The 18,266-nt window shown below is 40.5% G+C and overlaps 1 protein-coding gene across 1 annotated transcript in view; it reads right to left on the bottom strand.

The window, feature by feature from the left end:
- Positions 1–18,266, bottom strand: part of DHX57 (DExH-box helicase 57) — a 34,479-nt gene that overhangs the window by 6,960 nt on the left and 9,253 nt on the right. Inside the window, exons 7-21 of the mRNA XM_075267532.1 lie at positions 17,865–17,986; positions 15,284–15,479; positions 14,742–14,866; positions 14,474–14,607; positions 13,597–13,651; positions 12,409–12,626; positions 11,911–12,027; positions 10,453–10,549; positions 9,751–9,924; positions 8,966–9,166; positions 7,113–7,389; positions 6,042–6,137; positions 3,605–3,688; positions 1,708–1,845; positions 575–649 (exon numbers count right to left, since the gene is read on the bottom strand). Of these exons, the coding sequence (XP_075123633.1) occupies positions 575–649; positions 1,708–1,845; positions 3,605–3,688; positions 6,042–6,137; positions 7,113–7,389; positions 8,966–9,166; positions 9,751–9,924; positions 10,453–10,549; positions 11,911–12,027; positions 12,409–12,626; positions 13,597–13,651; positions 14,474–14,607; positions 14,742–14,866; positions 15,284–15,479; positions 17,865–17,986 (2,109 nt within the window). The remainder of the gene's footprint in view (positions 1–574; positions 650–1,707; positions 1,846–3,604; positions 3,689–6,041; positions 6,138–7,112; positions 7,390–8,965; positions 9,167–9,750; positions 9,925–10,452; positions 10,550–11,910; positions 12,028–12,408; positions 12,627–13,596; positions 13,652–14,473; positions 14,608–14,741; positions 14,867–15,283; positions 15,480–17,864; positions 17,987–18,266) is intronic.

Consider the following 18,266-nt stretch of genomic DNA (forward strand, 5'->3'; position numbering starts at 1 on the left):
CTGTGAATGGTTTATTGATTTTTTTCATTAAATGTTACGTTTTATAAAATAATATTTTTGGATCCGTTTTTTGCTGGACAACATTTTCATTTTGTTTCGAGCTCACTCATATACACCGTTAATACTCTGAGGGAGTATCTGCTGCATAGAATCAGTACTGCTATGTATTGCATTGTTTCCCCTAAATCTGATATGTGCTACCTACAACTTCTGGTCCAGGTACTGAAACTGCCAACAATCAGCTGGTAGCTTTGGGACTGTTTGCTTTACAGACACGGAAAAATAAAATGGGAATATGAAGGCGGGATATAGAGAGAATATTTTACAATTGTGCTTGAAAACAAAAGTGACCAGAATTGATATTCAATTATCGGACCAGCTATTGCGACACAAACATGACACACACACACATTTATATATATATATATATATATATATATATATATATATATATATATATATATATATATATATATATATTATATATACACACATATACACACACATTTATTTATATTATTTTGCCATCTTCCGTAAAGCAGTGTATTTTAAAGATAAGAAGCCATAAACTTACTTGAACCACATTGGGATATAAAGCTGCACATAGCATCGCTGACATAAGCTTAATGTTCTCTGCATTGGTATTTGCCTGTGAGGGAATACAAGGAAGGTGATTACAAGCATTACAAGATAGCAGAGCAATGTCGAGGACAAAGAATAAAGTTTTTCTTTTTTTTTTACATACTTGTACATGGCTGTGCGATAATCTAGAATATGTAATAATATTAATATCTGTACCTGTAGATATATTTCTATCTATATTTCTTTCGCATCCGAAAATGTCCAGTAATAGCGTGAATGGTGGGGCACAATGTATATGCTCTACCATTGTATTTCACAATATCTGAATCCTGAGGAGGGCAATATGTCCCTGGCCAAATGTAGCACAACCTATGCATCTCTCTGCTGGTTGACAGAACATATCTGCAGAATTGGCTGACCTGAGATGTATGGGGTTGGATTTCAGCATGTCCCCAATCCTCAAACAAGATAAGCCAATGTCAAAAGTGTATAGCAGAGGTTTTTGTCCTCACTCCCCAAGCGAATGGTGTAATGTATATACTATACAAGCAGTCGATACATGCTTAATGACAATCAGGTCATGAAATACAAGAGAAACTGCTTATTTCTGCTTTTTACCTACAGACATTGTGTTGCTAGATGTAATTTTTCTTAAAGGGGTTGTCCCATCTCAAGGATCCTATGTACACTGGTAGCTTATGTAAATTGAAGACTTTTCCTAAATATATTGCTTTAGAAATGCTGCTTTGTTTGCCTGCTATGTGAACTTATTCATCCCATTATTTACACATTGTTTCCATAATCCCGGACCTATGTGATAGGCAAATTACGTCGCTCACTGCTCTGCTGGCAGGACGATCAATTCAGCTAACTGCAGTTTGCTGATAAAACCTGGTCTGTTATGTAAACACACAGATAACACTGAGTCTGTTCTCTACAAGCATGTGCATATTATCTGATCTGCATAGGTATTGTGATACTTCATAGTGTGCCATTCAGCAAGCTGTTAGAGGGAGAAATACAGGAAGTGAGAAGAAGAGACAGCAGGCAAACTGCTGAAACAGGGAGATGGGAAAACCCCTTTAACCATTTTGTTCTTTATTATTAGGTATATTAAGGACTTACCTCCTCGCCCGTAGATTCCACTACTCCATCTCCCCTCTGAGCCCATCTCTTCTCAATATCTCTAGCTCGAAGCCCTTCTTTCACAAAACCAATGTCAGACAAAAGTTCTGTAAATTGTCTTTTCAAACTGGCTATTTCCTGTAATGTAAAAGTTGCTGTAATTTAATATTGCTTTACAATGTGGTAATGCTTACATTTAGTGAAATAGTTCTAAGATTTCTTCCGAAAAAGATGAACCTATGTCTTAACCTTTTCACTGCCAAGGGTTTCTGAAAATTTTGCACCTCCAGTAGCCAGAGCAATTTTCACAGTTTTGAGATGGACAAATCAAACCTAAATTGCAACATTAAAAAAGCATCCAACCCCCCCATACCTATATATTTTCTTAAAGTAGACACCTGCAGCATTGTCTCAATGCCACTTGGTACTGTATACGAACAGGCACCTTCATGCAAATTAAATAGGACTTTACATAAAAATGTTATTTTCCATCTCCCCTATAAAAATTTTAGCAATCTATACGTTCATCTCTAGTGATAATTGTTATTACTATTATTTTAGCATGTAACGGATATCACTAGAGACGTATTTTACTGTAGAAAGCTCAGGGATTGGGTGAAATGTAAACTTTATTCATGACTTTGTGTATATGTTGTGTGAGTATTTGTGCAACTTTTTTTTTTTGGTGCTGCGACCTAGACAATGGTAAACGTCTGGGTCACAGCGCCAATAACCTTCCTGGTTATGTTTAGAGGGTATAACATAAGAATACCCGAATACCCCACTAGTAAAGCTCAGGGGGGAATTACATTATACCTGTATGTGACAATCAGACAGCAAAAGTATAGTATGCGCTCTGATTGGCAGGATAAAGGTTAATAGGGACAGAAGAGTCCCTGGCACCCCCCTCCTGGTGTCACCTACAAGTTATGCACTGAGTCAGATTGTTTCTCTGTCTCTATGCAGCTGCTGGGCACTTTAGAACCCTATATCTTTGGACTGCTTCAACATATCTTTATGCTTTAAAATGCATAAGAATAAAAATAAGTTGATCACAGGTGTCTTAGTTACTGTGATCCTGTCACAGCTACAATCTTCAAGGAAACCTGCAAATGTTCAATTCATCGCATGGTGCCCACTGAAATAAAGGCAATGTTCACGTAACATCAGTATTTGAAAATGGATTATCTACACCAGTCAATCACTGTAATCCCGAGGTTCTATTCACACTGGTGTTACGAGTTCAGATTTTACAGGATCCATGATGGGTACAGTGGATTAATTTTGTAAGTTAACATATCAATTTGACTTTTTGTCAAAATGGTAGTTTTTAGCACATAGAAATTTCCAAAACCATCTTATTCAGCCCCTCAAAAAGCAACATAAACTCAATTTAATAAAATATCAGTGTAAACATAATCTTGTCCTTGTGATAAAAATATTACAGTAGGAGTTAAAATGTTACCAATGCTTCTGTTAACCACCAATTAATGCTTATTAAGTTCTCCCATTATTAAACAAATCCTTTATGGAGCCGTCTTGAATGTCCCAACCAAGCCAATTGGATAGATAAGAATACGAAGTCATACACATGGGTAATACTCAGTTGTTAGTTCTCTTTCACATATTATTCAAGATGAACTTAAACCACAAGATACATCTAAGAGCAGGATAGGAGAAAACGTGGGCACTCGGACACATAAATTTATGCCATTTGGAGGTTTTTTTCCACATAAAAAGCAGAGTAAACCCTGGCAGGACTCATAGGAGAGCCAACAAGAGTCCTGCATACCCCACCTACACACAGAGAAGCAAAAAGTGGCTGGAGGCTCCCTTTATATATCAGAAATCATTCATAACATTTGCAAAAATAGAAGAATTGCTAAGAAATATTTACCTGAAGCACTCTAGAAGACAAAAAGTTGTCCCTGCAATACTGGTATCCTGCTCGTGGGTTCTCTCTTATGACTGTACTCCATGCCTATACAAGTGAAGAAATTTAAAGTTTTCATGAACAGCAGATTTTCACTTTACAGTTTTAACAATACATATTTTAAAATTAGAAGAACCCAACTAAGCACAGACTAAAAGCTTCCTTTTCTAATGTTTGCATTTAAACACAGAGATGTTCTAGTAGAAAAGGCACCAAGTTCACACTACGCGGGGTTACAAAATATCAGATAGAAACAAACACTTGTATCTGTAGCATAAACATTTGGGACCCTGTGGCAAAACTGTACTGAGCCCTCCACCTATCTACCCATATAAGTATATGTATGTTCTAGAAATTAAGCATTTATTTGTATAGCAAATATTAAAAAAAAAAGTTTCGGAACTCTAGGCTCCTTTCTCAAGTAAATTTAAAGCCATTTCTGAAGGATGCATATTTATATACAAAAAAGGGATAGAATTCCAGGAGAAAGGGGGGTAGAGGGTTGTTAGTAATTGGTAGAAACTATGTAAACACTTACAGGTCCTTATCAGTTCACAGGTCAGTGATTTCTGTAAAGTGACATAAAACCATGTGACAAATTTAACCTCCTCTCCAGTGTTTGAAGCAGGGTCATGTTTCCATGCGGACAGAAAAGGTGTAAAACCTGCCCTCACATATTGACCACTGACAGGATAGAGATACCAAACTCTAACAGGGAATATAAAATCACAGGTACGTTCACCTGCAGCACACCCAATGTAGTGTATTTAATAATGTGCACCAAATGTTCCACTGAAAATCTGTATGTTGGAGAGACCAGACAGCAGCTTAGAATGCGGATGAACTCACATCGCCATACAATTAGAGAACGAAGACTTGACCTTCCTGTATCAAAACATTTCTGCAATGAGGATCATAATATCACCGATCACATGAAAGTTTTGGTTTTGGGAGGGAATTTCAACTCAAAGAGAGAACGACGCATTTATGAGTGTAAATTTATGACCCTGCTTCAAACACTGGAGAAGGGGTTAAATTTGTCACATGGTTTTATGTCACTTTACAGAAATCACTGACCTGTGAACTGATATATAAACCTGTAAGTGTTTACATTGTTTCTACCAATTACTAACAACCCTCTAAACACCCCCCCCCCCCCCCCGTCCTCCTGGAATTCTATCCCTTTTTTGTATATAAATCTGCTCCTTCAGAAATGACTTTAAATTTACTTGAGAAAGGAACCTAGACGTTCTGAAACGTTGTAATCTGTCATCATCATTATTAGTTAGCCATTAAAAAGGTATCAACTACTGAAGACTATCAAGTTTTTTTGTTTTTTTATATTTCCTACCCACTGGCTAACACGGTACAAGAACAAACATTTTCCTTATTTGTATAGCAAAGTCAAGCATGACATCACTCTACCTCTGTCCTTCCAGGCAATGCCAATGATAGCTATTTCTACAGCCCCTTTAGCCACGACACTGTTTAGAACACCTAAGTGTAACTATCATTTGAACAAACTTCTGACAGGTGTTTGTGACATGTGAAATGTTTTGATCGGTGGGACTGAATGCTCAGACACTCACCAATCACTAAAATGAAAGGGACAGTACCACTCCCCTCAGTGAGGTGTACCTTCAACTGCGTAAAGCCCCCCTTGGAAGGCTGGATTAAGGAAGTACACATTTATAGACTTAATAGGAACTCCTATATACTCCAATAGACTCTCCTGAGATCCAAAATGGCACAGCACTCTGACAATTATTGGATTACCAGGCTACTAACAGATTATTTAGGAATCGGTGGTGGCTGGGGGGTTACAGTTACACTAGTATTTAACACAATAAGGTATTTTATAGTCTGCAGGACCTTTGTTCCAAAGTACAGCACTCAGCTATCAGTCATTTCAATGGGGGCACTGACCACCACCAGTCCCATCCACATTCAGCCTGGCTGCGCTCAGCTTGAATGTGGATTGGGATAAAAGTCATGCAGACTTTACTTTGTGGGACAATCCCTTTAAGCAAACCATACAAATTAGATCAAAGTCTGCCAAAAATCAACGGTCTCTTCTACATAGACAGGAGACCGCTCTATCTCTGGGGCTAGGGGTGGTGCCCAGATATAACCTCATGGTGTTTATAGAGTATTATACACAGTGGGTTTGAATCTGACGCATACATTGCTATACACTGATATATGAGGTTATAGGACTATCCCTCAACACCACGTTCACTTGGTTGCATTTAGGTTTATATTTGTATCTTGTCTTGTTGTTTTATTTTTATCTCGATAAAGGTGAAGTTTTATACACATTTTCCCTTTGAGGGCATCCCAAAATTTTGTCATATATCCCTATGTATATATGGAGTCCATATTGTCAGAACTGCTCCTCTACCTTATAAGCCTGGAGAAGAGCCAAGTGATCACTGCTGGCTACAGCAAATTCTTGTTTTTTCTTGTTTGCTTCTTCTTTTTTATCCCATGGACATACCTAAAAAAAAAGATAGATGTAATACTAACAGTGAAGCAATAAATTGCTGATAGGTTTAGGCAACTTTGCAATGATGCAGTACATAACATTTTAAGTGAAAATCACCAGGATGGGATAATGGCTAAGGATCTGTCCACATCACATTGCAACTGCAGGTGTATATGTTCATAACTTCTAGCATATATACCAAACTTGCCCAACACAGGCCAAAAGAATATCCTTTTGGGTCTGTATACTTTTTGTGGCATGTTATTGTATGCAAAGATATGCATGAAAACGGAGACCTAAAAAGTCTGTTTTTTATTTATTTATTTATTTTTTGTGGGGAGGGGGGAGGGGGGGGTAGTTTCAGCCATCGTTAGGAGGTAAGGGATGGACTGTAAAACCCATATCCATACATGAAACTAATGGCACTGAAATCTCTGTAACCGGGGCAGGTCAGCTTTGCAACAGTATATAACCCTCCCGGATCTTAGTGGATATGAAAGATCCTCTTTGCTGAAATACACATGTCAATATAGGTGACAGGTCCCCATTGACAGTAAATACTTGTATTCCTCATGGCAAAATTCTGGAGCATCTTTTAAGAACTTTGCATTATGCTGTTCCTCTTCCTACTCCTCTTAGAACGTCTTCATCAAAAGTTACTTAACACTCTGTGCTGTGTGGGCAGTTGTATTGTCACGATGGAAAAACCAGACACCAATTTGACAAAAACTGGGACATTTTCTCTCTAAAGCTTGACACAACCTGTTCACAATTTGCAAGAGAAATCCTTGGCTGACTGTTTGACCAAGGGTCACAACCTGAGTGTGCACAATCCCTATTACATCACAGAAATAGATGAGCAAACTTTTTCACCAAAATTTAACAGCTGTTCTCAATAAAGCCAAACACAAACTAATATAAATTATGTTTTCTTCACCAAATTTACAATTTCTAAAGAGAGGTTTAGTTTCACATAATGATACTCACAAAAGGAGACTTAAAGGCCAGGCTGGCAGCAATAGTGAGAGCAGGGTCCAGACAGCGAAAGATGGCACCAAACAGCATGAGTTTGCCAATCCTCACATCCACTGGCAGAGAAGCCAAATGGTACCCAAGTGGTGTCAGCTGTTCTTGCTGGGTCAGGGCCCCGAGATCCTGAAGACGTAATTTGGAGGTTTGCAGAGATTCCACTCTGGGGGGTTCAATTAATCTGGACAAGACTGTTTCCAGGCGACATGCTGAAAACATCTCTAAAATTTTTATTCTGTCAATAAAAAAATATATATATATATATATATATATATATATATATATATATATAAAAAAAAATTTAAAGTTCACAGGTGACGGAAAGAGACAACTTTTAAAATAGTAAATGAATATGGCAACTGGAAACTGAAAAAGCACAAGAAGAGATTTAGGGCTAGTTCACACGGGGCAAGTTGGCAGCGGATTTTGAGGCGGAAACCGCCTCAAAATCCGCTGCTCCCATTGACTTCAATGGGAGCCACTCGCTTCTTTTTTCCGCTAGCTAGTAGCAGAAAAAAGAGGCGAGCTGCCCTATCTTGCTGCGGATTCCGTGGCTGAATCCGCGGCTTTGGCCCAGTTATTTGGGCCTAATCCATCGCGGAATGCCGCAACGGGATGCCGGTGCACTGCACTGCATGTGTACATGCGGAACCCCATGTGAACTAGCCCTTGCAGTCTAAATATCATCATTTTGTAAGATTTAAACAGAAAACACAAGATGCAGAAAGTCAAATAACACAATTTCCCCAAGGGGAATCTGGCTGGGGAAAGAAATGAACTAAACCTTTGAGAAGTACAATTAAATTATATTTGTTGTATAAGCATGTGAGCATGAGACTGCACTTATGTAAGGAATCAAATCAGGCTAAGAAATGTGTCTTTGTTTAGGACACGGAATAACTTGCTAATTTGTTAAAGAGGTTCTCCATTTTGGAAATACCTACTTCTTAAAATGACCCCCAGCTAATAAACTGATCATAGTGTCCCCTTACCGGGACCCCCAGCAATCGGCTGTAAGCAAGTTAAGAAATGCAGAGACATATGTTAAGATAAAAAAGCATAAGTTACAGGCCACTTTACATAGGTATAAATTAAAGGGGTTGTCTGGCCTAAATCAAATTTTCAAACTGATGACCTAGCAATAGGATACATCATCACTATGTGATCTGATGGGGTTCTGACACCTACATCATATGCTCTAGCAGTCTCTTGGTTTTAGATGCGGTTAGTGGACGGATGCAGTACCTCTACATTTCAAGTGATGGCAGCGCTTCAGTTGACCGGAACCACTGCAGAGTCTTCCTGTCCTCTAGCAGCTACCACCACCCGGAGACTGCTAGAACAGATGATCTGTGCGGGGTCTGGTTGCTGAACTTGAGAGATCACACACTGATGACCTATCCTATGGCTATCAGTATGACCTATATTATGGTAATTAATATGAACATTTAATTTGTAGCCAGAAACCCCTTTCAGCTGCAACAAACGCCAATCAACTAAAATTAACAAGTCAGTTGGTGCTTTGTAGAATTCCTATAAGCAGGGCTTGAATCTGAAATGAACAGTCATAATAACAATTATTCACAATGAAGGATTTCTGGAGCACTCATGTTTACACTACTGTTGGCAGCATATCACCTATTACCTAGGGAAATGTGTTGGCGATGATTGTACATCTTTTGTGTTACATAACAGATGAGATCAGCTAACAAAGTATGTGCTTTATTGTTAGCTGATCTTTGATCTGTATAATTGGCCCAATAATAGGGTCAAGTAAAGGGATTTTAAGACAACTTGGCCATTAGCAATACCTTAAACAGAGTTGTTCCAGTGGTATCCGATGGATCTCTGGTGGCTGCTGCTCTAAAAGCTGATACTCATAGTGATGGCTGGTGAAGAGGTGAAAACAAACTCCAGAGGCCACACGTCCAGCTCTTCCTCTCCTTTGTATAGCATTGGCTTGAGATACCCAAGTGTCTTCCAGACTCTCCATGCTTTTACCTGGGTCATACCTAAAAAGCAGTAACATAACATCTCCCCGTTAGTTACATTGCAAAGCTTGTATAGGATATCAGGTAAACGGTTAGTGCCCATGTCTGTGCGCAGCTAAACCATGTGCACAGACAAAGTATGGCGGCATACAAAGTCCCTACAGCTGCATATTACACATGCCACACTATGGTACCTCTGAAAAGCAATGTATTCTTGTTTACAATAAGCACTCATTGTAACAAGTCAAATATTTGAAGTATTCCATAGGAATCCATATAAAATCAGAGGAACAATCAGTACTAACCCATTAAAGCCTATATGTTATATTACATATAGGCTGTAATGTGCACGGACCCTAAGAGATGTGTCTATCAATAACGTGCTAACCAAGTCTGCCAGAAGTATGCCTTCTGCTGTGGATAGAAAGTAGACATGACCTAATTCAATACTGTACAAGATAAAGATAAGCAAATTTTGCTTATTAGCAAGGATCATAAGGTCCAGATCATAATGTCCTGGAGCTACTGGTCATTTGGCTCATGACATTGATGTCAAAGACTTTGTATTATTATCTCCCATTTACAGTATATATATCTTTCAATACCTTTTCTCCCTCATCTTGCCCGAGTCAATCACGTACACAACATCATCAATAGTGATGGAAGTTTCAGCAATGTTGGTGGAGATTATTATCTTTGTAACCCCTTGTGGGGGTTTTAGGAATACAGCTTGCTGCTCCTCACTGGATAAAGATGAGTGGAGGGGGTAAATGACACACCTATTGGAGAAACCAAACAAAAAAGACTTATCATTCATGATGTTATTATGTTTGACCATTAAAGGGGTATTCCCATCTCAAGGATCCTATCTATACTGGTAGCATATGTAAATTGAAGACTTTTCCTAAATATATTGCTTTAGAAATGCAGCTTTGTTATCCTGCTATGTGAACTTATTCCTCCCATTGTTTACACAGCATTTCCATAACCACAGAACTGTGAGATAGGACAAGTGACATCACTCACTGCTCTGCCAGCAGGACAATCAGCTAATTGCAGTTCACTGATAAAGCAGAGTCTGTTATCTCTCTGTGTAAACACACAGATAACACTGAGTCAATTATGTACAAGCATGTGCATATTATCTGATCTGCATAAGTATGGAGATACCTCGTAGTGTCCCATTCAGCAAGCTGGGGGGGGGGGGAATACAGATAGTGAGAAGAAGAGACAGCAGGCAAAGCTAAACAGTGAGATTGGAAAACCCCTTTAAGAATATATATGGCACATCTGCAATGAAAAGTTACCTCTTATTACGTCTATTGCTGAACAAGGCATTTGACTGCAACTGTTCATATAGCATTTTGATTTCTGCAAGACCTGGAAGGAAAACTAAAACTGCACCTGGTAATAGAAATAAAAGATGAGGATTATGCAGGAATCTAGTACAAAACTGGGCTAATATAATGGAAAATTAAGTAATATTTAAAATCAGGATGTATTAAAAGCAAATGACTTGTATTGGTGCAGAAGTTACATTTGATACTTTTTTTTTTTTATTTATGTAGATTGTGAGCCTATAGGGATCACAATGTACATTTTTTTCCTATCAGTATGTCTTTGTAGATTGGGAGGAAATACATGCAAACATGGGGAGCAGTGGCATAACTAGTAATGGCGGGGCCCTGTGGCGAACTTTTGACATCCCCCCCCCCCCGACCGACACCGAAGACCTCGACCAACCCCCTCCTACGCATTCCTGCGCGCTCTATTATCCCCCATAGTGGCCCCTGCACACAGTATTATCTCCCATAGTGGCTCCTGCACACAGTATTATGTCCCACTGTGGACACCCATAAACAATTATTATACTATGGGGTCCTTTCAGAACCCAGAGTATAATAATCGGAGACCCGGGGGAATAAAAACATAAAAAACTACTGTTTCTTACTTGTCCCCCGGCTCCTATGCTGTCGGCCTCCGCTGCCGTGCTTCTTCAATGACGTCGGACGTCACATGACTCGGGACGCAGGCCGGGTTCAAGTGACGTCAGACAACTAGGAAGGAGGCCTGGCCAGGAACGTGAAGAGGTAAGTAACAGTGTTTCTAACCTCTCCCAGTCCGCCAATCATTATACTCGGGGGTTCGAAAAGACCTCCCCCCCACCTGAGTATAATGATAGCAGCGGTAGCGGCTGTCACCGGGCCCCTAATGTCCTGGGCCCTGTGGCAGCTGCCTCTGCTGCTATGGCGGTAGTTACGCCACTGATGGGGAGAACATACAAACTCTTTACAGATGTTGTTCCTGGCGGGATTCAAACCACTGAGCCACCATGTTGCCCCTACATTTGATACATTTTGATAAAGAATGTCAATGTAAAGGCCCATTCACACAACAGGCTTCCACGGCCGGCCGTGTGCTAGCTTTTGAAGTAACCACCAGCACACGGCCCTACAGACTTTAATGGATCTATTCACATGATCGTTGTTTTAATGATTAGTGTCAACAATCTGAGGGAAAAAAAAAAATAGATCTTGCTAGTTCACGGCCCAATTTCATGGATCCTTCTTAAAAAAAAAAAAAAAAAACAATAAAAACCTGACAACCCAGTGTTTTAGGGAAAAAGAACCAAACCACTTTTATATTTCACATATACTGCATCCTGGAATTTAAGCCATGTTAAAATAATAAATAATAATTAAAATTAATTAAATTTAGGGGAGAAATAAAACAATGTAAAATTAACTCTTTGTCGATTTACTAACCTGGTGGATAAGAGTGATCTCCACTGACAATCCATTCCAACAGAGCTTCTATTAAATCCAAATTAATTTTATCCAGGTCCATAGCCGATAGGGTTTTAATAACAGATTTACTAACACCTATGATCATTAGAAAAAAGAAATAAGACATTTTACCCCACTTTGGCTGCAACATCACTTCTGTGGTAACATAACCCATTTAATCTTTGCTTCATGCATGTCAATCAATAAAGGAATATAAAATAATGGAACATACTATATGGGATAGGGTACTCACTACGGTAAATTAGAAGTCATCAAGGAATTCTTAACCATAGCAGCAGGCTGAAAGCATTAACTCTAGGTGACTTCTAATACTGTTCTGAGAAATTCCTACCCATTAGGGGAGTATCAGGAGACCCTCTTATACATGGGCTGCTTTACACATATGCTGAAAGGCAACAAATCCCCTACTTCAATGAATAGAGCACCTATGGACATTATTGCATTTAAGGGCATTACCACTATAACGGACTGAGAGCTCCTTGAAACTCAGCTGCTGATCTGACATGCTGTTCTTCACGGTTCTGGTGTCTTGCAACCTCAGGCTTGAATTAATATCTTCCTCTAATTCTTCAAGAACGTCTCCATAACTCTTCCCCTTCTTTCCTCTAGAAGAATCCTGTGCGTAGGAATGCTTAGAAGACCGATGGTAGGGGCTTCCATCTTCTAGAACATACCTGCCAGGAAGTACAAGGAACACTGGTTAAGTTGATGCAATGATGGGTCAGTGGTGTTATCTATAGCGGTGTTATTACATTCTATTGTAACGCTATCTATTCTGTGATGACAAGATGTGATGTCTAGTAAATGAGGTGACTGTTACAAAGAAAACCCCCTACAGAATAGGCAACTGTAAGTCTATTATTAGGCTTAATGGCCAGAGTGCATTGCAACATTTAGTACAGTACTTTTTTTATATAGTGACAAGGAACATTAAACAAATATATATAAAAAATATAGGTTTAACACAAAAATATTATTTTAAAATAGGTAATTTTCTGCTAGCACATTCCCTTTAAAGAGGACCTTTCACCATATCTGGGCACATGCAGTGTTATATACTGCCGGAAAGCTGACAGTGCGCTGAATTCAGCGCACTGTCGGCTTTCCCGATCTGTGCCCGGTGTGAAGAGCTTACGGTCCGGTACCGTAGCTCTTCTATGGTCAGAAGGGAGTTTCTGACCATTAGCCAGAGACGTCCTTCTGCCTCGCGGCGCCAATCACACTGTGCTGTGGAGCGGGGAGGAACGCCCCCTCCCTCTGCTCACAGCGCTCGTCCATAGACGAGCATTATCAGGAGGGGAGGGGGGCTGTGAGCAGAGGGAGGGGGCGTTCCTCCCCGCTCCACAGCACAGTGTGATTGGCGCCGCGAGGCAGAAGGACGTCTCTGGCTAATGGTCAGAAACTCCCTTCTGACCATAGAAGAGCTACGGTACCGGACCGTAAGCTCTTCACACCGGGCACAGATCGGGAAAGCCGACAGTGCGCTGAATTCAGCGCACTGTCAGCTTTCCGGCAGTATATAACACTGCATGTGCCCAGATATGGTGAAAGGTCCTCTTTAAGTAACTCTGAAGAATTCTATATAGTTGAGTCAGTTTGTGAGGGGACATCATAGTTCTATACTTAAAACATTTTAGACTTCACCTTGTCTTGGCAATGGCATCCTCCAGGAAGTATTGGTCTACTGGGAAAGTACGACCTGAAATATAAAAGATTCAATCACTCAGTCTAGCAAATCTAGAATGAATAAAATATTATTAATAAAACAATATTTTGCATTTTTGGAAATAAAATTTTGTTTCCTAAAAGCATCCCCAAAGATATTGAAGACTTGGCCATTGTAATTCACTTAAGGGGGATGAGTTAAATGTTCAGATCTTTATTGTGTTTCCATTTTACATTGTATGGGGTGGTCTGATTGCCCATATAATACACTGCAGTATTAGTGTATTGCATTGTATTATAAAAGACACTGACTTCCATTACAGACTGTTAGCGAAGGGTGCTGGCTGCATTATACAGTCCACATGTGCCTTCTATGGAGAGGGCTCAGCTCCTGGGCGCTCTCCATATAATCCCTTGCGGCCAATGACTTACAGGTACCAGCAGCCTCTGTTATTTACTGTACATCCTTATATTAAGGGATCCTTTATATAGGGAGATGTAAAAAGACTGATCGATGATAATAGCCGGTCATTGCCATTTGGTATGTTTAAAGTAGGGGACAGAATATTGATAATTCTGTTGATCTGTTGTGTCCGTACATGTTGTGGGTAGCTGATCCCATTTGCAGTGAGAGATGTGCTACAAAAGACTATTCTTTTCCCTCCATAACATATACAGTCACCTGCTGTGTGTATTCTGGCAATGATCGGAAAAAAACCTTCTACTATGAAGATTTGTTCTCTCAAGTCCCTTTACATTTTATGCCTTTTCTGTTTTGTGGATTTGGTCTGCTTTATTTTTTGATCATGTGGTTTTAGGACCTATTGGTCCATATTAGAATAACTTCAGCTCTTACCAGGTATATGTATAACTGGACACCCAGAGAAGTACTGTGAGAAGAGCTCAGCATTCACTGTGGCACTCATAAGCAAAATTTTTAGGTCTGGTCTCTTAAACATGACATCTTTGAGAACCAATAGGAGGAAGTCACTGGATGGAAAAATAGAAAGAAAGATATGGTCGCTCATTCATAAAATAATGAAAGGAGATGTAGCATTTGCTGTTAATGGCACAGGGTACCATATTTGTTAGTACTATTGCAGGGGACCAGTTTCAGGTACTACCTTTCCTCTGTCCTCTCATGGACTTCATCCACAATAACATGAGTGACACCATGCAAAGTGCTGTCACCTTCAAGACGCCTTAAAAGGACACCAGTTGTGCAATACAGAAGTCTGGTGGCAGAAGACTGTGAACAGAAGGACATAGAATGATTGGAAAAAGTTTTTCGACTACTTTCACCAAGTACCTAAAACCCCCGCAGTAACCTTCGGCCAATGCAGTAGGCACGGGTATTTAAAGGGTTATTGCTTTTCCACTATTAAGCTAGCCAAACACATTAGGGTAAGATAGAAACAGTCCGGACACTGGTACAGAATAACAATTTCACTTCATCTCATCCCAGTCTAGCTGGACATATAGAAAGAATACTCCAAAGCAGTGACCTAAGGTTTTTCCCATAATCGTCTTAAGCAACTCTATACTGTGAAAGGTGCCTTATACTCGGAGCCAAGATTATTTCTGCCTCAACACTGGACAAGCAAGTGAATGGTCTGTCTGAGTTTTCCTATACCACAAGTTTATTATCTAAGCAATAGGAACTGACCTTAACACTCTCCAGTCTAATCTGATAGCCCACAGACAGGCCAACTCTCTCCGCTCTCTCCTGAGCCACACGTTCAGCCACAGAAATGGCGGATATCCTTCGTGGCTGTGTACATACGATATTGGAAACAAGGTTGGCAGATCCTTGCAAGGATGCATCTAGAATAAATTGTGGAATCTGTGTAGTCTTACCACATCTAGAGAGAAAAAAAAGGAATAAAGATTTTAAGGCAGTGTGATAAGGGCAAAGGGCTGTTAACGCTGATAAAACCATGTGAGCCTTTTCTGCTGAGGACAGCAGTTGACATTACTAGTGTACAGATATGATCCAACCTTAGAGCCCCTTCACACAGCGCAAGCGCGCCACTCACTTAGACCGTACACGCGAGCGCTTCAAAACACATCCCATTCACTTCAATGGGAGCGCGCGTAAAGCCAGCTTCACGCGCTCCCATTGACGTGAATGGGATGTGTTTTGAAGTGCTCGCGTGTACGGGTCTAAGTGAGCGGCGCGCTTACGCCGTGTAAAGGGGCCCTTAGAGTTAAGTATATGCTTCATAGTATTGTACACTTTATATTACTACACTACTATACTTTGTTATGGTAATATGCAGACAAAATTCTATTCTTTGTGTATAACATTACATATAGGATTATTCAGGTCCATTATCCATAAAAAAAAAAGATAAGAATGTAAAGGGTTTATCCCATAAAGCACAATTATTACCTAGCTTCTTTATACCCATAGTTGGAACTGCCAAGTATAGTTATCGATGGAGCCCCCTCCCCAGGAAGCAATAATGATGGTCGCAAGCCCCTGTTCCTCCTCACAGCATGACCATAGCGAGAAGCTTTAATGTATTTTACTTGTTACTCCAATATCAGTCTATGGGACGGAGACAACAGAGTTAACTGTAAAACTGTTTTCCAGTCCCATAGATTCTGAATTGCACATTCATCCAACATCCCATTAAAGGGATCCTATCATTAACACTCTTTTTTTTCTGCCTACCACATAGGAATAGCCTTAAGAAAGGCTATTCTTCTCCTACCTTTAGATGTCTTCTCCGCACCGCCATTCGGTGTATATAATCCAGTTTTCGTCGGTGTGCAAATGAGTTCTCTCGCAGCACTGGGGGTGGGCCCAATGCTGCAGAGAACTCTTCAGCGCCTCCTCCATCTTCTTCAGGAACGGGTCTTCTTCGTGTCTTCTTTCGGCGGTGGCTTCAAACTTCTAGGCCTCGGGCAGCCGACTGCGCATACTTGTCAGCCACAAAAAAATGGCCACTTACAATACTGTGTATATGGCCATTTTCTTGTGGCTGGCGGGCATGCGCAGTTGGATTTGCCCTAGGCCTACACGTTTGAAGCCACCGCCGGAAGAAGACACAGAGAAGACTCGTTCCTGAAGATGATGAAGGTGGTGCTGGAGAGTTCTCTCGCAGCATTGGCCCCCAGTGCTGCGAGAGAACCCATTTGCACACCGACGAAAACCAGATTATATACTGAACGGCGGTGCAGAGAAGATATCTAAAGATAGGAGAAGAATAGCCTTTCATCAGATCGGGCACATGCAGTTTTATATACTGCTGGAAAGCTGACAGTGCACTGAATTCAGCGCACTATCGGCTTTCCCGATCTGTGCCCCGGGTAAAGCGCTATCGGTCCCGGTACCGTAGGGCTTTACAGTCAGAAGGGCGTTTCTGACACTTAGCCAGGGACGCCCTTCTGCCCAGCAGCGACTATCGCGCTGTGCTCTAAGACTGGGGAGGAACGTCCCCCTCCCCTCCTGATAATACTCATCTATGGATGAGCTGTGTGAGCAGAGGGTGGGGGCGTTCCTCCCCGCACACACAGTACAGCGCGATAGGCGCTGCTGGGCAGAAGGGCGTCCCTGGCTAAGTGTCAGAAACGCCCTTCTGACTGTAAAGCCCTACGGTAGCGGGACCAATAGCGCTTTACTCCGGGCACAGATCGGGAAAGCCGACAGTACGCTGAATTCAGCGCACTGTCAGCTTTCCAGCAGTATATAAAACTGCATGTGCCCGATCTGATGAAAGGTCCTCTTTAAGGTTATTCCTACGTGGTAGACAGAAAAAAAAAAAAAAGAGTTTTAATGATAGGATCCCTGTAAAGCTCTGGTTGTACAATGAGGAGAACTGAGGGGCTCAGGACTCCTGTTATATTTAGTGCGTGTCATTTTTAGAATTTCAATAAACCAAAGGTTTTCAATTTAACAGAGATTAGCTTTCAGGTGAAATACACAGAAATATTTTCATTACTGAATTAAAAAGTAACATGTGAATCCATTTTTGTTTTTTTAAACATATGAAGGCTTCAACCACAATAGCTAAGCACACCCTTAGAGCTTGTACAACATCTCAGTATCTCAGGAGCCCACACAGAAGGTTCCCAATTATTAGTAACAAGTCTGAATTTGTCTTTACACTGAATGAAGCAGGCTGCACAAGATAGAAGGGTTTTCCCATCTCAGTTGGGTTGTACGTGACCGTATGCCATATTTTACAGCCTGGACTGTGCGATGGGTAAATCAGATATTTGTAGACAAAACTTTTGCTTACCCTGTCATTCCACATACAACCAAAACCTGATGCTTTTCCAGGTTTTTCAGTATTGTATCTTGTTGCTCCCATGCTGGAAGCTTCATCCTCTCTTGACGCATAGACTGGTAACTTTTAGAAGCCTAGTAACAAAATACGTGTTAATGGCATTTTATAATCAGAAATGCCCAATCCCAAAAGCCAAAACTAAAACAAATAAAACATGAAAACATGCCCAAAGATTTGTTTTGAGCAGCTGTATGGTTATATCTGATCCATTACAGTTTATATGGTGCTCATCATCTTTTGCAGACTCCTGAATAGGAGTCATACAGTAGTATGCCCCACGCTGCCATACTTGCTCTTCCAAAGGCAAAACACATATGGGACTTGTAAAGACAGGTATAACTATAGAAAGCGCTG

Source organism: Leptodactylus fuscus, chromosome 3 (genome assembly GCF_031893055.1).
Source record: "Leptodactylus fuscus isolate aLepFus1 chromosome 3, aLepFus1.hap2, whole genome shotgun sequence".
In the NCBI taxonomy this organism is placed as follows: Eukaryota; Metazoa; Chordata; class Amphibia; order Anura; family Leptodactylidae; genus Leptodactylus; species Leptodactylus fuscus.